This window comes from Cygnus atratus, chromosome 1, assembly GCF_013377495.2.
Source record: "Cygnus atratus isolate AKBS03 ecotype Queensland, Australia chromosome 1, CAtr_DNAZoo_HiC_assembly, whole genome shotgun sequence".
In the NCBI taxonomy this organism is placed as follows: Eukaryota; Metazoa; Chordata; class Aves; order Anseriformes; family Anatidae; genus Cygnus; species Cygnus atratus.
In genome coordinates this window covers 4,564,857-4,582,900 of record NC_066362.1, presented here as the reverse complement: position 1 = coordinate 4,582,900, position 18,044 = coordinate 4,564,857, and the positions used below count along the sequence as shown (strand labels likewise).

Genomic DNA, 18,044 nt, shown 5'->3' with positions numbered 1-18,044 from the left:
GGCCAACTTATAAAAATAACGTGTTATGATCACCCTACTGTGGTGGAAAGCCTTGGATGGTCAATCACAGAAACTCTAATAAAACAGAAAGCGATGGGACAAGTTCCCCTCTTAGTCCCAGAAACATACTTCTGGGTCACCAATATTACCCAGAGAGATTGCACCTAGAGGCTGCAAATTAATTTGGTCCATATTGCCACTTGGCTTTGAGGTGCCCTACAAAGGATGTCAGTTAGTTAGGCTGGTGGCTTTTGTCATGGGCATATTGTGCTGTTGAGTGAGCCTCCAAAGGAACATAAGTATGGCCTTGGACTGATAACATCCTAGCAAGAGATAAAAAGCTTTAGTGGAGTCAATTAAATATCTGGACAAAAAAAAACAAAACAAAAACTCCTTCTATCCCTTAATCCTTTTTGGATTTTATTTTAAAATCCACAGGTTATTTAATACACATTTTTATAGATGCATGGGCACACATATCTTAGCATGTGTGTGATTTTTGTGGAGAAGGTCACAGATCTACTCGCTTTAAAAATACGCAAGACAAGGGGCAATTTCAGTAGAGTGGCTGGTCAGATTTACAAGTTAAACACTGTTAAAATACCTGTCCTTCCCCTATTCATGTCTGTTTTCCTGCTGATGGCAGGGAACACACCATCAACGTGGTAAAAGTCTGGAGCAAAAGCCCGACAGTTTAAGACAAAGTTCAGAGGCCTCATTTCACAAACACATGCACATACATATGCACACATATATCCTGCTTCTGTGTCAAAGAAGCACTTAAACAATGACTAACGAGAGGTACTCTGCTTCGTGGTCTGCCATTAGTGTTAGAAACCATGAGGTTTTTCTTAAAAATTGTATTTAAATTGTATTTTATGTATTTTGTCTGTATCAAAAATTACAGCACATGCTTTACCTGAAGTTTATGGCAACCGTGCTCGTAACTGGAATGTCAACAGCTCATCAATAGATATGCTTTTTAAAAATTTACATGTAGAAAACTCATGTGTATGAAAGTTTTTAAAAACTTGTGTTTATGAAATGTGATTTATGCTCAGGAAAAATAACTAGACAAAAAGAAACCATGATACAACTGAATAAAAGTATTAAATTCTGCTCATCATTTGCAGATGATTTAAAATTGAAAAGTCTATAGTAGCTTTGTGCTTTTTACATTTTTTTTAAAGATAACATCTCTAGTTCCTTCCTATACTAACTCAGTTAGCAATCTTCTACCCTGATAACACTGGAGTGGAAAAAAAACAGTGAAAAACCCTTCCTACATATCATTCAAATCATATCTAAAAAGGTGGTCATAAATATTTCAGAACCCAAGCAAACTAATAAGAGCTAGGCCCATTAAGGATAAGATCTTTTACAACAAATTAAATAAAACAATTTATTGAAGCCTGGACTTGAGATAAACTAGATTTACTAGCTGACCTTTTATTCATTTAAAGAACAAAATTAGCTCTAATTGCATTAGAATGGAATCCAGTAAATTTCTTCTAATGTGGCATCCAAGCAAGTATTGCTGTAATTGTTTACAACTAAGATGGAAATGCTTTGATTAGAATCTACTTTCTTCTTGTTTTACTGTGCAGTTAAAACACTTCCAAAAAAACCTAAAGTGTAACAGTTTTCCAATATTGGTCTTCCCATCGTTCAGCAACAGCTACATTTTCACGTCCATTAAGCTAATGTCATTAACTGCCATCTCTTTTGAACTGATGGGTGTTGGAAGAATATTTGTGCACTAGACAAGCTCGACTGTCCACTATGCACTTGTATTCACAGAAACAATAAAAGTTCTCTGCCACAACCAGCACTGCTTTGTATGCTGGTCCATGCAGAGGGGCTGAGAAGCAAAATGATAGCAAAATTGTTTGCTCCACTGCAAAGGCGTCGTCCTCAGCACCACTGCATTATTTGGGTAGATTTGTGCTGCCATTCCTTTGCTGTATTTACAGGGAGATTTGAACTTCCATTTTAAGTGTCATCAAATCTGACATCTTTTCTTCAGATACCTGAAATTTGGAAGAATTTCCTCACGGAAAGGGCGGTTAGGCATTGAACAGGCTTCCCAGGGAAGTGGTGGAGTCACCAACCCTGGAGGTATTCAAGAGACGTGGATGTGGCACTGAGGGACATGGTTCAGGGGTGGAGTTGGTAGTGTTAGGTGACGGCTGGACTAGATGAGCTTATAGGTCTTTTCCAACCTAAATGATTCTATAAAATACTTTGTGACATCACCAAGCTCTGCAAGTACTTCCATTAAAGACAATGTTTTGCATGAAGTTCCCCCAAAACAGACCAACTTCCAACCGAATGGGTATTTAAGTTCCTCCCAAATCCTCCCAACAGCTCTTCCTCCTAACAGAGGAAACTGAAAAAAATCATTACTCCATCTAGTTTTATAACTCATCAACTTCTATCAATCCCCAGAAACTCCTCTGACATATTTCCATGGCCATTCACAATAATCTTAAATAATTCTGTGCTAGTAAAGGTTCCAGAGACATCTGAATCAACAACCCCACCTGACAATTACCTGATATTCAGACCTTTGTTATCAATACAGAAGAAACATAAGTTTAACTTTCCCTTAACATAACACAGAAGCCTAGCTTTTCTTTCTGTCTCTTACAAGCTATGTAAAAGGTTGATGAACCTACTATGGCCTTGCAACTAAAAACTTTAATCCAGGTAGCAGAGACTTTTGGTATACTTCAGCAGCCCAAACCACACATGTGATGCTGCTTTCTCTCAGAGCCATACCAGTCCTTATAATGATCACTACATACGAAAATTAAAATATGCTTTAAGTCAAGGCTGAATATTAATTGCTTAGGATGAAAGAAAAAAACATTATTTAGAGTAGGACAGCTCACCTGCAAGCCCTGCTGCATTAGACATTGGACACCACACTAAACAGTTCCCAGAGCCAAGGCCACATGGCACAAACTGGGTTTCATTGTGCAACAGCAGATTTCTTCCTGGGTTTTGCCTTGGAAAACTATGACAAATCCTAAAAGCTATTGCAAAGCTCCAAAATTTTGTGTTTGCCATTGGTCAGAAGGTATAACTTTTACAGGCAAAGTTAGGAGGCCCGTATGGTAGGCATAGGGGGGAGATGTCTAGGGAAGGAAAGGGAAATGAGTATGCAAATAGAGATGGAATACTGAGGACTGAAGCCTCATCTGGTTGCACAACTTGAAGCAGTATCAAAGATAAGTATCAAGCAGTGAAGATGGAGTTCCCCTCCTGCGCCCCGTACTGATGCTGCCCAAGCACTTTTTAGCACTGCCTATCAGCTGCCTCCAGAACTCTTCCACCCCAGAAGATCTCAGCCTTGCTGTTTAATTCTTCCTTACTTTGTTGAGAAACTTTAAGCTAAGTCTCCTGTCAAGGTGGCAATAGAGAGGTATATTGGAAACTGGGATGGAGCCGGGTTTCCCAGAGGGCCAAAAACTGAGCTGTCAGTATCTCTGACCCACTGCAAGCTAGCAGGCCTGAAGATGATGTGCTCACAGGGTTTGTAGGAAGCAGATAAAGTCTGAAGTCTCTTTTCAAAATGTGTGTGGGCGTGAGAAAGATTGGGGTGAGATAAGAGGGGAAGCAAAATAGTATTTTTGGTACTAAAATATGGTTTCAGAACTATGATCTACAAGCTCTGCCTTGAAAATAAAACTTTTTTTTTTTTTCAGATATCAACATTTCTACAGTTCTTGAATAGACGAGCTTGAAAGTATCCATAGCTCCTCAAGATGGAAGGTGGATTTGCAGGCTTTAAATGGACAGTCTGTCCAGCCGCACATGTTCAGGCTGCATGCAGCAGACAGACAGCTGTCCTGAAGCAGTGAGAGCTTTCATACAATCTGAGGCACGGAAATTTTAGATCACACTCATTCTGTGAAAGGGGGAAAACAGGAATGGTAGAAAAACAGAGAGAGAACAGCAAGAAGCCCTGATCTTCGGCGTGGTGTCCCATCAAAACCATCTTTGGTTGCCTCTGTCCCATAGCAACTGCAAGCCAACATAATTCACAGTTACCTACTTGGCCAAAGAGCAGAATAGGGCAGCAGAGAAAAACAGAATAATCATCATAGACGCCACTCAACTTATTAAGCAGAAAAATTAGTGATTAGGGGATTTAGTTCAGAATGTCTTTAAAAGAGAAGCAATTAGATTAGCAATATTTAATGGGATAAACAGAAAGGAAAAATCTGTTTGGTGCTCATGTCTACCACCAGACACAAAAGTGCAGTCTATTCAATCAAAAACAACAACAAGAAAATGATTAAATGAAACTTTCACACACGAGACAGGAGTAGCCTACAAAGCCCAGTGACGCTTGGTTTCCCCAGAGTCTCTACCCACCTGCTTATGCTGTATGATCTCAGGATAGGGATCATTCTATTTATGGCTATTCAGTACTAAATAACTACTATTTGTACAACAGCACCCAATAATTAGGGAGCTAATGAACAAACATTTGAGATGTGTTAGGTACACTCAGGAATAATCATCAACAATTATAATAAAACAGACACGCATAAAGGCATTTCAATTGTTATGCTTTAAAGCATAAAACAACTGTTAGCTGAAGTGCATTATGAAACTTGGCTGCAGGTTACTCTAGCGATACCTATCCATTATGGAAGCCTGACTCAGTGTCACCGGAGGTAGCATATGAGTCTAGATGGAGTCTTGTACTCTTGCCTGGGAAAAACAGGATGGATGGAAGATGATGGGTTCCACTTGGAGGGTTAAAAAAAAAAAAAAAGGGTAAAATATCTAAAAAGTTTCTGTTGGTAAGTGTTCTGCTTGATTTTTTGTTAGAATGACCAAAAGATGTCATAGCTGCATGAGTGTCATTTGCCACTAATTTTAAACTGTTTTCCACTGAAAATAAGAGCTGCCACATGTGACAGATGATGAAGCGTGTTAAGCACACACCTTGCAGATGGCTTTTTTTGTACTTACATCTTGTCTTGGCCTGCACCCACTCTTAATGTCAGCCGAGGAATAACCGGTGATGGAGCTGGAACAACTGGTTCCACCTTTATCTGTACAAGGGAACACAATCACCAATCACAGACTGTAAAGAGACTCCCAAACAATATTAATTACATGAAAGCACTGATAGAGTTAACCAGAGTATACTGGCTTAATATTTATATTGTTCTCTCACACTTTGTGCTGCAGCACGGATGGTCACAGTTTGCTAGGAGCTCCCAGCCACAGCAAATCAAAAATACAAATTCTGGACTAAAAAGTCGAATTGAAATTCCCCTGACTTTGTAATAGCTCACGTACTTCCTTACAAGTCTTACTGATTTAGCATTTAACTAAAAAATTCGGTATGTTTCTAAACAATGACATGAAATGCTTTGACCTTAGTGCTGAAACTTGACAGGTGTTTGCACTTTTTTCTGAGACTTAAATTCAAGCCATTAGTACTCAGATTCATCACATAAAGGTACCGTGGCACTCTTCAATCAAAACTAGACACAGAGAAAGCAAATAAACCTCAAGCACATACTGAACACTTTACGAAAGTGCTTATCCACACACACACGTAACAGAACCACTGCCTTTAATGCAATTTGGCTGAGGTTTCTAATGGCTATTTTTCAGATGGAAGTCAGACGGCCTGATTTCCAAACTTGGTATCTGGTGGATTCGGACCACTAGAATATGTCCCTAAACTCTTTGAACTCTGCCATAATTATCAACTTCCACTGAGCCAGCCAAAGCTACTGCTTTGCAACACCTGTACAGAATCTTCTCAGATTTTACGGGTGAAACTTTAATGATTTTCCATACATAAGTTGCTCCACTTATATATAATTATATGAAAAATATATATGCATACACATTATATATATATACACACATTATATGTATATGTACACATACAGAGAGGGAGACTGATCTCATTTTAAGCATGTGCATCACTGTATTTAACAAAACAGGAATTTAGCAAAATATGGTCCAAGAACTTGAGAGCCAAAAAGAGCAAGCATACACTGAACGGAAACCTGAGCAATTCTCAGTGGGAACAATCTGTTTTAAAACGCTTTCATAAAGAAAGAGAGGGCACACAACCAATTTAAAGCACAGACTAGTGCAGGAGACAGCAGGACAGAAGGGAAGGGCTCAGTTAGGACTTATGTTAGGACTCCTAAGGACAAAGTCCTGTGCCACACACCTTGTCCAAAAAATTGGAGCTGCTCATCAGGAGATGTCTACTCCAGAGAGAAGGGCTGCAGCTTGTGTAGTATTTCTGTTTTGATACTGTTAACCACACTTTTTGATAAAGCTCTCCGTGGATATGTACTAGCCTGCTACACAGGCTACTCTCTACCCTTTTGTTTATACAGCCCAATTTTTTGTTATGTCATGCCCCTGCAATGTTGCAAGAGTTTTTTTTGTTATCTCTGGAGCTCCTACTGGCTGGGACGATTTCACTGCTGCTTTCAATGGGTAAGTCTTTTAACTGCTTTCCTGACATCTTAAACTGTAGCATCGTCCACTGAATGGAGACCTGGTATGGAAGTTTGTACTTACAGCACACAGCACACAAAGATACCCACCTCATTGGGCCCTTGTATTAATGTCCTTTGCATTATTATTTGTATATCACAAAGCTGTTCTAAGAAACAATGGCAGGGGCTCATATGGCAAAAGAAAATCACATAAAACACTTCTTTACGTCAAATACTAACAGCACAGTCAGCTCTGAGAGGAAAACTGGGCTCTGCAACAATCCAAACTCTTACCCTTTGATACAAGAGGAGGGTTTGCGTGTAGGGTTGGAGCAGAACAAAAATTAAGGAGCATTCACAGCGATATTGTGGATATCCTGGTCTTCCTCTACACCGACGGTAAGATTTTCACTCACGAGTAAGAACTGTTTACTTTGGGGCAGCCGTGGCAAGCCCAGCACCGATGTGAGGACGGCTCCCTTTCTTGTAAGGGAGTTCCTCGACTGCTTTAGTTTACAGCTCAGCGTATTAAGGTTAGCTGAAACTGGGTCAGCAGCTGCTTCACAAGCTGCTCAGTCATTCCTACAGCATGCCCAGTAATCTCTGTCGTAGAAGCGGGGTGTAACTGCTTCAATTGTCTGCTTTTAATTTGGCACCGCGTGCAGGGCAGCACCCTTGCTCCCAGCCTCGTCTCCGGGTTCCCAGGGCAGCACCCCAACAGTTTGGGCAGAGCACGGAGCTGCAAGCCCTACCCCAATCTCCTCTTCTTCAGCCCTGAGACTGACCACTTCAGGCTTTAGCTTCTGCTTTCAGCCATCTATGTTGAGTACTTGGTGCTGCTCTGAGTCTTTCTACCCAGCAACTTGGGGTAAATTACAGGGAAAACGGTATAACCAGCTTCAGTTCCCCAAGAGGATGGGCCGCATGCTTGCATAATAGCTGCAATTATATTTGAAGAATGGAAATGTTACCATCGATTCTTATATCGAGTTAACTCTTCTGTTTAAGAACAGCAATAGCTGCTACTTACTGCTTTATGTAACGAATCTGATGCTTTGTAATGGCCACCAGGGGCTGAAGTTTTCAGCAGCCCCCGAACCTACCTTCCAGACTGCACTTACACCTCCAAAGCAGACGCATCGCGGACGGCTCGGTGGCCGAGCAGTAACTCCATCATTTGCTCCTAAAGCACGACCGCTGCCTAAGTAAGTCACTGCGTGATCTAAAAGCTAAATTAAGGAAACATGTACTTTTAGGGGTTAAAAGGAAAGAGCAGCATTCGGGAGTAATACTAGGAATTGGGGCCAGCAGAAGAGCATTTACAGTGGATTACTAAGCTTCCCAAATCACCAAAGAGGTAAAGTCCAGCAATATAAGACTCCTTTGTAGCTAACTAAAAATACATTGTCAGTGGATTTGTCCAGTTTTATGTATAAGCAATACTTCTTTCACCTGAACTAATACTAGTAGTCATATAAGCCCCTTATTGCCATGTGCTGCATTTTTTTTGCTAATCTTCAAGGATTTAGCTTCTTTGCCACATACCTCAGGGCACCAACTGATAAAGCTCTAACTCTCCATTTTTCCAGGACACCAGCAGTGCGGCCTTGCAAAAAATGAAAATCGCTCAAGAGATTTAAAGGGGAAATTTATTTTTAAAATCCTGACTTGAAGCAAAGAGGTGGATTTAAAAAAAGCTTATCTATCAAGAATCAGTTTAAATTTTAATTCTATCTGGGGATTCTTTCATGCATTCTAGCTTTAAAGTTTATCTTTTGACAGGGACTTTTTGCCAAGGTAATGGGCAGCTTTGTCAATTTAATTTGTCCAAGTTTTTCTTATCACTGAACTCTTTTTCCTAATATATATATGTTCAGTCCATATTCAAGCTTTACCAGTTTGTATTTGTTTGTGTAGCTGTTATATTGCTCTACATCAAATTAGATTCAGAGAATTGGAGAAGAAACGCAAAATCAAACATATGAAAAACAAACAACTTACCTCTATTTTATATACGAGTATTTAATTTATTGAGGAAACTCTCCCAAAATTCTCAGTGAAATACTGGTAAGCCACCTCGAGCATGAGGGGCAGGGAGAGAGCTGCCATCCAGACCAAATGAGGAGTCCATGAAACAATGTTTTGCAGCCTAAAACTTGGACATTAAATTAACATGGACAACTGGAGCACCACCTCGTCAATCACTGATTCATCCATGGCAGACAAATATTAGTTTTCCCAATCAGCTGGATTCTGCACAGAAATGCCACTTTTCTACTTAAAATATAGTCTAAATTTTGAAATCAGCAGTTTGTTTCAAGTCTACCAGAGAGCACAACAGGGTACGGTCTCTGACAGTGGCAAAATGGAAAGCGAAGAATATCCCAAGTCTGAGCTTGTATGAACTGAGTATCATGCTCAAAGTAGGACGCAAAGAGAATCTTTGTAAAACCAGAAATTGAGTAGTGCTTCCTAATGCTAAGGACAGAGATTTAGGAAATCCTGTATCCAAGGTTATCTGTATCCACGACAATCCTTCTTCTTTTTTTTTTTTGTATTAACAATTTAATGCACATTATAAGGTGAAGTGACAAAGAGTACAGCAAATGCTGAATTAGGGGAGCCATTTCTAATGGGATTTCAAATCTGATAACATGCAAATATGCTGGTTTCATTTCTTATATATTAAAGATATTCTGAAGATTAGGTGATATTGGAAAGAAGAAACTGTCTTCAGCTGATGTAAATCAGTAAGAGCTACAGAAGTAGAAGGAGCTCAGCCCGTTTGGAAATCAGTTGTCCCTTTCCCTCTCTCAAGCTTCAAATTCAAAACAAAAGGTGATATTTGAACATTCAGTGTATGCACTTAGACCATAGTTTGAAAACAATTTTCTTACTTCCATCAAATTGGAGCAACAAGGCTTTGGTCAGGCTAATGGAGGATTCTGTAGCTATTCTGAAACGTGATGTAAATGGTGACACTTGTTTCCTTTTTCTCCTGACACAGTGACAAATAACTCCCGTTCCTCATTTATGCCCACTTGGCAGATTTCTATAATCTTTGAAAACAGTGGACTTCTAGAGAAACTAAATTTGAAGTTTCTATGAAACGTTGCTGACACCACTAGTGGAAATTTACAGAACAAAAATTGTGCATTGGAACATACATTGGTTGTGTGTTTCCAAGTGAAAAGTGAGTTGAAGAAAACCAGAAATTTTGGGTAAAACAAAAAAAAACAAACCAAAACCAAAAAGCAATGTAAGACAATCTCACATTTCAAATTCACAAAGTTGGACTTCCATTGTTTTGCTTCCCAGAGAGGTGGGTTGACCCCTGAAACTTTTGGAGGACTTCTTCCTGGAAGTCCTGGAGCTGTTTTTTGTTTGTTTTTAATATCAAACCTGTAATCACACATCACCTGAATGCTCAGCAGCAAATACAGGAATCCATGTGTACTTTTCAAGCAAATATGCCACCTCAGCTCTTCTAAACAACTTACCTTTTCATGTTTGTGTTTCTCTTTTTCTTTCTCTTTCTTTTCTCTCTCTTTCCTCTCCTTTTCCTTTTCCTTCTTTTCCTTTTCTTTGTCTTTTTCCCTTTCTTTCTTTTTCTTCTTCTCTTTCTTGTCCTTTTTCTTCTCTTTTGGTTTCTCTTTGTCTTCAAACAGTTTTTCAGGAAGCATTGGAGACAAGGAAGGTAACATGCTAGGAAGCCTCATGGCAGTTGGTGTGCTGAACAAGGGCAAAGACATTTCTTTGGGAGGTAACACAAGAGGTGCTGATGAAACCTTTATCTTATCTTCCTTACCCTTATCTTTAAGTTTCTCTTTGTCTTTCTTATCCTTGTCTTTTTTGCCTTTCTCCTTCTCTTTCTTTTTATCTTTATGCTTTTCTCTTTCTTTTTTGGTATTGCCATCTTTCAACTTTACTTTTGTGTCAGCGTCCTCAAAGTCCTTTAGTTTGAATTTATAGGGATCAAGATCATCATCTTTGAGTAGTTCCTTCCACTGAAATTTCGCTTCCTTGTTTACTTCCTTGTCTTTATCTTTCTCCTTGTTCTTTTCCTTCTCCTTATTTTTCTCCTTGTTTTTCTCTTTATCTTTTTCCTTTTGTTTTTCTTTCTTCTTCATTTTTGTCTTCAGCTCTTTTTTCAGTTTCTTTTTCACTTCTACTGATGAAGCCAACTTGGTTTTCTCCTCATAGACTTTGAGAAGAGGCTCTGGAGTTGGCGGTGAAGCAGAAGGAGAGGAGAAGTAAGTGAAGTTGGTAGGTGGATTAGAAGGTGTCCCCATGTTTGCCTTTCGAATGACCTCGTCAATCGAGTCATCCATTGTCCATGAAATGTCTGAGCTTGAAGTCCCACCTGAAGGAGGTACTGGGGTTGCTCCTGCCTTACTGGTATTATTGGCAGAAAGAGAAGGTTTAGGAGTTGTAGTCTCTGAAACAGAAAGTCTTTTTGGGCTGGTAAAAATTTCCCCTTCGGATTCAGAACCAGAGGAAAACTCAAAGGGATCAGGTTCTCGTTCTGCACACGCACGAGCAATCACAGCATCTATTGAATCATCAATAGTCTTGTCCATTACTGGTAATTTCTTAGTCTGGTTTTCAATATTTGGCTTGGTGACAGGCTCAGGTGTTGTCTGCGCTTGTTTTACTTGAATGTTTTCCTTTCCTATCTTGTCACTTAATGCAGCCAGAGGGGTTCTGCTTGGTGTCTCAGGCTTAACAGGCGGTGGGGGAACATGAGCAGGAGCTTTTGGACTTTTAGGGCTTTTGGGGCTCTTGGCGCGACCTGGTGACTTTTTTTCTTTGGATCCAGTTTTTGGTGAACGTATGGGACTTCCAGCAACCACTGGTGAGGGAGTAGTTTTAGGTGATTTTGTCTTTTGCCCTGGAGAATTTGTTTTGGATTTTGTTTTGGGTGCAAATGGCTTTGCCTCTATTGTTTTGGGAGTTGGCACTTGCGATTTTGCAATAGGAGCCAACATTGGTGGTTCTGGTGAAGGAGGGGCTAAGTCTGTACTGTCCTGAACATGAACTGGAGAAAGCATTGGTGGTACTTTTTGGGTATTTATTGAGCTAAGAGGCTCACGTGGTTCCAAAGCTCCATCCAGAGCGTCCCCTTTAGAAACAGATAGTTTGGGCCGTTTCACAGGTGGGAATTCTTCAGCTTCAGGACTTTCTAACGGTCTCTTGCTCAAGTAGTTTTCATCATTAATTGCCTCATCCTCTTCCATATCGCCCTCTTCTTCCAGTGGCACCTGCATGGCCTCTGCAGATGTCCCTCCATCGGTAGGCACCTGTTCCTCTTCCTCTTCTGTAACAAAGAACATTTACAAAAAGCATTAGGATAATTCAAAATGCGTTTTGCAGAAACAAACAAGCATCAAAAATTCCCAGGCATTTCAGCCCATGAGAGAGAACTGGCCATCCAACAGGTTCCTACTGGTCTACGTGGAAGAAAAACGAGGTGCCTCTTCTGCACAACAGCCACCATCACAACTGGCAGGTTTCCTTATCGCAATCTGACACCAAACCCATGAGCACAGGACACGAGGGGAGACTTCACTCACTCAAAGGCAGACCTTTCAGAGCAGGTCTGAAGCACCAGTCACGTATAAAAATGCCCTGATTAATTCTTACTGCATCAGTTCGGATTACATGAACATGCTTCATTCATTTAAACAAGGGAAGAGAGGCTGAAGTGGTTTTTGCTGTAACAAAGTGGACTGCAAAGTGTACATCAAAGTAAAATTCACTGGAATTAGCTGTCTTGCTTATATATCACAGAATTTTGACGGTGGATTAACTACTAGGAAACTGTCTTCCTAAACCTGATTTGTTTTTCTTGAAGCGGCGCAGCCTGAAGGTTAAAGCAGAGGACTGAGCCCCGTTCAACCTGCCAGGTTCTTTTTCTGATTCTATCTCAAGAGCTTGCTGTATGCAGACATTATCTGTTATGATTATATGGAAACACCTCTGCATCGTGTGTTGGTTCAGGAGCGCGCCTTTGGAAGCCATCTCCCATCACCCCGTGTCGCTCTGTTTGTACCATGGAGCAATCCTGGAGTGCATAAGCTGGATTCTTGCTTTATAGAAACCAAAATGAAAGATATGCTGCCAGAGGAACACACCTAAGCACAAGTCACAAGTGGGCATTCAGGCTACGAGACCAAAAAAGCCAGCTTTTGAAAATAAAACAAACCCCGAAACATGCTCAGTATGAACATCAGGCACCCACTGTTTCAAGCCAGTGTGAACATCGCCTGTGTGGTTGGTTGCTCTGTTTTTTTAATTTTTTAATTGCAATTACTTGCTTTTTCCTACTCCTACTACCATCTTCAGTCTCACGTGTGTGGCATTACGGTGCAGAGAAAGGAGAAAATTCACCTGAGATCTCTCAGAAAATCCAGAACAGGTTTGAGAATAAGAGAAACTCTGATCTCCTGAACCACAGTCAAGCACTTTATCCTCTTGGCTACATTTCCTCACTTTTGAAATGGAATTATCTAAGCAGGAAAAAGGATTTTTGGTCTGGAATAAGAACGTCCACACCGGAGTTTTCTGCTGCCACATTTCCACCGGTTGTAATTGCGTCATTACATCCACGCCGGTCCCATCCCTGCAAAAAACATATTATGCTAGCGGATAAACCCCGACTTCTTAATGAGCAGGTGGTTTCAGAGAAGTAAACACTGAGCAGCTCGTAACACTAACCCTGTTTAGAGCTTCGTAAGACAGCATCTTTCTGAAATATCTCTTTGGGAGGCATTTATTTTCAGGTTTTCCGTGCTGAGGTTTCTCTACTGTAATGTGTCAATGCTCTGATTTAGTAGAGTTGAGTTAAGAGCCCTGGGCTGCAGCACAAATCTTGCCAGCATCACAAATTAAGTAAAATGAGCTAGTAACTCTGGCTTTTGCCAGGGCCCAGAGGATTTACAGCAGCCAGCCCAGAGAGGAGACTTTGCCTGAGGATAAAGTCTTAGCCTTCCGTGAAAAACAGAAATGTTAGGGAGTTAGGTTTTGCCTGGCTGGGCACTGACATTACATTTCTGAAACAGCAAAGTTAGAGTATAACTGAGAAATCACTGTGGACTGAGCCTGCACCTGCTCTGTGGGAAAAAATCTGCTGCCAGATCGTGGAAGTCATTTCAATCTCTGTTTAAGCTGTTGCAGAAATCAGCTCCCTTCATCTGCTCAAAATTGTTTTGGGGATGAAGAATTAGCATTCATCAGATGTCATCCAGCATCGGTTGCTACCGAGCAATCCCCTCCCAACCCCTTTCAGTACTTAGTTTGCTGCGAAGAGTTTGTTTTCATTTTCAATTTTAAAGAGCGATAAAATTTAAAACAAACACCATACGGTAAAGCCGGGATTTAACGAAGTCTTCCGCCTTGGCCACAAGACAAAAAGCGTAGCCAAATTCAGACATCAGGAAAGACAGGGCTTGCACATCCACACGTTAGAGATGGCAACATGAAATATTTTAACAGAAACACCACAAGGATAAAAAGTAGTATATCATAGTGAATAAAGTGGAAGAAAAGCCACTGCGATAGTAAAAAAAAAAACAAAGTAGAAAAATTACTAGAATAATTTCAATATTTTTTCTAAAGATTTCTGCACGGTGCCTGCTTAAGCAGCCCCCCTGTTACACTGTGGCTCACCGAAGTGCACTGCAATATTTCATATTTTTTCTAAGTCCTTCCCATCCCAAGGTACTTCTCATGTTTTACCTACTCAGGATTGCCGAAAACGAGCAGCTGCTGGATCAAAAGCGAAAAAACAATTTTGGAGGAGGTTCGGAGAACAGGAACTGGAGCTTTGTACAACAAAAAAGGGCGATGCTTATTTTTTTTATAAGGCCAAGTAAAGCTAGCACCAGGCCCGAGAAGTTTCTATGATCTCGTGCGGAGATGCCAGGGAAGGGCAGAAGAGGTTAAAGTGCAGTTTGGAGAGGTGAGAGCAGAAATCGGGGTGTCTTGGCTCCGAGCTTTCATGCGCATTCCTGCAAGCCACAAAGACAACTTAGCAAGGAAGCAGAAGCATTACCAGCCCTTTGCTGAGGACTTGGATTCCCCCAGACATCTGGAAAAAATTGCCTGGGTCAGTCCTGAACAATCCAGGGACTAAGGAAGTTCACGAGCACTTAACTACTGACATACATTCACCACTTTTCAGACATGCTCAGATGACAATCTGGAATCCTATCTTGGTCAAATGAAACCCAAATTTCTCTTGGAACAAGGCCACGGTCTGATCCTCGGCGAGGACTGGTTTTCTGCCAGACAGCAGCTTTCAAACCTGAGCCATTGCAGCTGTGGCCATGGCAAAAAAACAATAAAGCGCCTCTTTTTTATTTTTTTTTCTTTTTAGTTAGAGAAAGTGCAATCTCTGTCTTAAATATAAGAGCTCTGGGCCCTCTTTTTTCTCCGGAAGGATTCACGGTGGAGCAGGAACTGAACGCGGCAAAACCCATCAGCCTTTAAAGGCAATCTGCTTGACTTGATGATGAGTATTTAAAGCCGTGCGGCCACTTTGTCACCTTTGCCCATCTCATTCGGTACCGGGCACTTCTCGCTGTGCAAGCCTTTGTGCACCGGATTGCTTCTTAACCCTCTTTACGGCAATCCCTCCCTATCTCCGACCACCTTATTAATGATCCTCCTCTTGAGTTAGCATCTCTAGGTCAAACGGATATCACCTCGGCCATCTGCCCTAATAACTCTCTCCTGTAATGAAAGGAGACTGGAGCTGTTTGGAAGGTTTCTCAAGATAACGGATAACATATATATATATATTTTTTGTTAGAGAAGGCAGTGCCGGATCAATATTAATGCTCACATTACTAAAGCTTTACAGAGCAGTTGTTTGTTATGTCGGCCGTCCCCATATGCAGAGCCCGGGTTCAAAGGAGGCACCGGGATCCAGGAGGGACGAGCTCTGCCCCAAACGCGGATTTGCTGCTGCTGAAATAAAACAAGCTGACAGCCCCGAGAAGAGTGGTTATTAAGACAGCATTTCATTCCGGAGCGTATCTGAGGCGATACGCAGGACGTGTAACGCCGCCTGTTACAACAGGGCAAGCTTTTCACTTCCACGAAAGGCTGATTTTGAAGTTAAGGCACACGGAAAGGGAGCGAAAAGTTCGTCCCTCTCCCGACACAGGTCTGCAGCACGAGCTCGGGCAGGTCACACCGCGTGCTCCCGCCTCCCCATCTGACAAGCGATGATAATTTCACCTCGCAGAGCTGTCGTAAAAGCTGAATTCGATAAATATGTAGCTCCTCGGGATCGCGGGACGGAGAACATTAGAATCCGAAATGCAAGCAGCGGGGATCTGTCACCACTTCAAATCCTGGAAAAGCTTTTAAAACTGAACAGATCAGGCAAGAAACCGAAACTCCTGCACCTTTTTAACGAAAAACCACTAAAGCAGCACAAAATTTCCTTCTTTGTACACCGTGTTCCTGTAGCAGCAGGGATTCCAAAACCAAAGGCGTATTGAATACACACCTCCTTAATTTGCCCATGGCTTGGTTTCGGGACAGCAATACTCAACACTTCGGTAATGAACTTCCACGTTCATGATGATCTAGGGACTATTTGTCCCTACATCTGACACAGGAACATAAATTCTGTGTTTATGGCAGCAGAAGTAATGCAAGCACCCATAGCACACAGTGGTTCTTCCCTGGCTGCCCCATTAGAGGAGGCTCGCTGCTCTTTCAGCAACAGGTCAGATGAAAGGAAAGGCAGGGAAAAATCTGTGCAAAACTCTTCTGATTGAAGAGAAAGGCACCTACATACAGGTATTCTTCAAGCCAGAAAAAAATATGGCATATATATATATATATATATCACAAAATATATAGAAAATTAAAAGTGTCATCATCTTGGTCATTACCAGACCTTTTCTTGGACCTTTAGAGACAGCAGCCCAAGCACTTACAACCAGACAACATCGCAAAGGACATGGTCTGTCAGCTGGTATTTCATTAAAGCAAAGCTCCAGCCTCTCTTCTGGAAACTGGATGAGTATTTGCCTAGGTTACAGGGTGGTGGCAGGAGAAAAGCGTCCCGCTAAGACCTGGAGACCTCAGAAGGATGCAGTACCTCTGAGCACAGGATGACGCGGGCAGCCCTGCTGGCCTCAACTGGACGCCACTTGCTGAAGAAAGCCTAACGAAATATTGCTAACAGCAAACTCTGAGCTTCAACGCAACGACTAACGTAGTAATCGCACAAAACTCTGGCAGGTAACAGTTTCTGTGGAAGCCAATTCTTACTGTTATAGCAGCACAAGGTTTTGGCATTTTGTGTTTGATTATACCTTTAGTGTGCCAGATGAACAGTATCAGCTATCAGAGCAAACCCACCAGGATGCAACTCTGGATGCGCTGTTACTTCCATACAATCCACACACGCTCGTTTTCAACAATTACATCTCTTACATAACCTTTATTTTTAACAGAACTTGAACTTTTGTTTTCGAGAGGAATGTAGAAGGGCCAAATAAAGACCAGACAGTAGGTCTCAGCCGGTATCAGCTGGTGAATTTCCTTCTCGCACAGTTCTGCTTATATCAGGTCTCTGAATCCTTCTGCCTCAATATGGAATTTGTTTTGTAAGGAAAATTTGGACACGGGAAAGGGCACAATGTGGCAATGCCTGTACTGAAATCTTAAATTCATCCCTCCTTCCAAGCATGGATGTCAAGCTGAAGATTTTATACGCAAGCCAGCTCAGCTTCCCAAAGGCAAGAAAGTGATCCTTCCCACCCCAATATATGAAACTTTCCAATGAAAAAATACCATATATTTTCCTGCAGACTTCCAAAACCATTTTCCTATTGTCTAGGTAAAGCATGAGATTAAGCTAAAAATATCTTTTGGGAAATCGTAAGTCACTAAGTCAAGGGCTTAATATCCCTACCGTATCCTAATAAGTAGAGGCTTTTGACTTCTGCTACCAGTGAAAGGACTTTTTCTTATGCCACGACAGGGTGCATCTCTTTACCTTGTAATAACCATGGCTTTTCCCCAAAACAAACAGCAAGTGTGCTTGTAGTCTGTAAAGGAAATTGATGCAAGAGCAACAAAGTTCAATCCTGATATCCTGCAGACCAATATCCTGATACCCTAATGCAAAATGAACACGCTAAGATACCTGCAATGCATTTTGAGTCTAAAATGCCGGGTTTATATACGGAACTTCTCCGTCACATGAAGACAACTAACCACTGATGTGACTTGTTCACCAAACAGGTGGTGCACCAAGAGATTTCTCTTGTACCCTGTAAAGATCAATCAACCTACTTTCCCTGGGAAGAGTGCCGGTGATATTGCACCATAACAGGAGCTCTTTTTCCACGTGTCTCCAGTTTGACCACTGAAATTGCCATTGAGTTCATTCCAGTGCATTCTCGGTATGTTCTAAAACAGAGGAACCACAAATGTAGTTGAAAAATAAAACTCAAGAGCTTCAGGTGTGCTTGGTGACTTTGCCTACACAACTGAAAGATGGTAAAGAGGATGTCAGAGGTGCCT

General features: G+C 41.3%; 1 protein-coding gene across 1 annotated transcript in view; it reads right to left on the bottom strand.

Annotated features, from left to right (window-relative positions):
• The window catches only part of TAF3 (TATA-box binding protein associated factor 3), a 115,591-nt gene that overhangs the window by 17,560 nt on the left and 79,987 nt on the right, over positions 1-18,044 (bottom strand). The window contains exons 3-4 of the mRNA XM_035549440.2: positions 9,995-11,811; positions 4,990-5,072 (exon numbers count right to left, since the gene is read on the bottom strand). Coding sequence (XP_035405333.1) covers positions 4,990-5,072; positions 9,995-11,811 — 1,900 coding nt within the window. The remainder of the gene's footprint in view (positions 1-4,989; positions 5,073-9,994; positions 11,812-18,044) is intronic.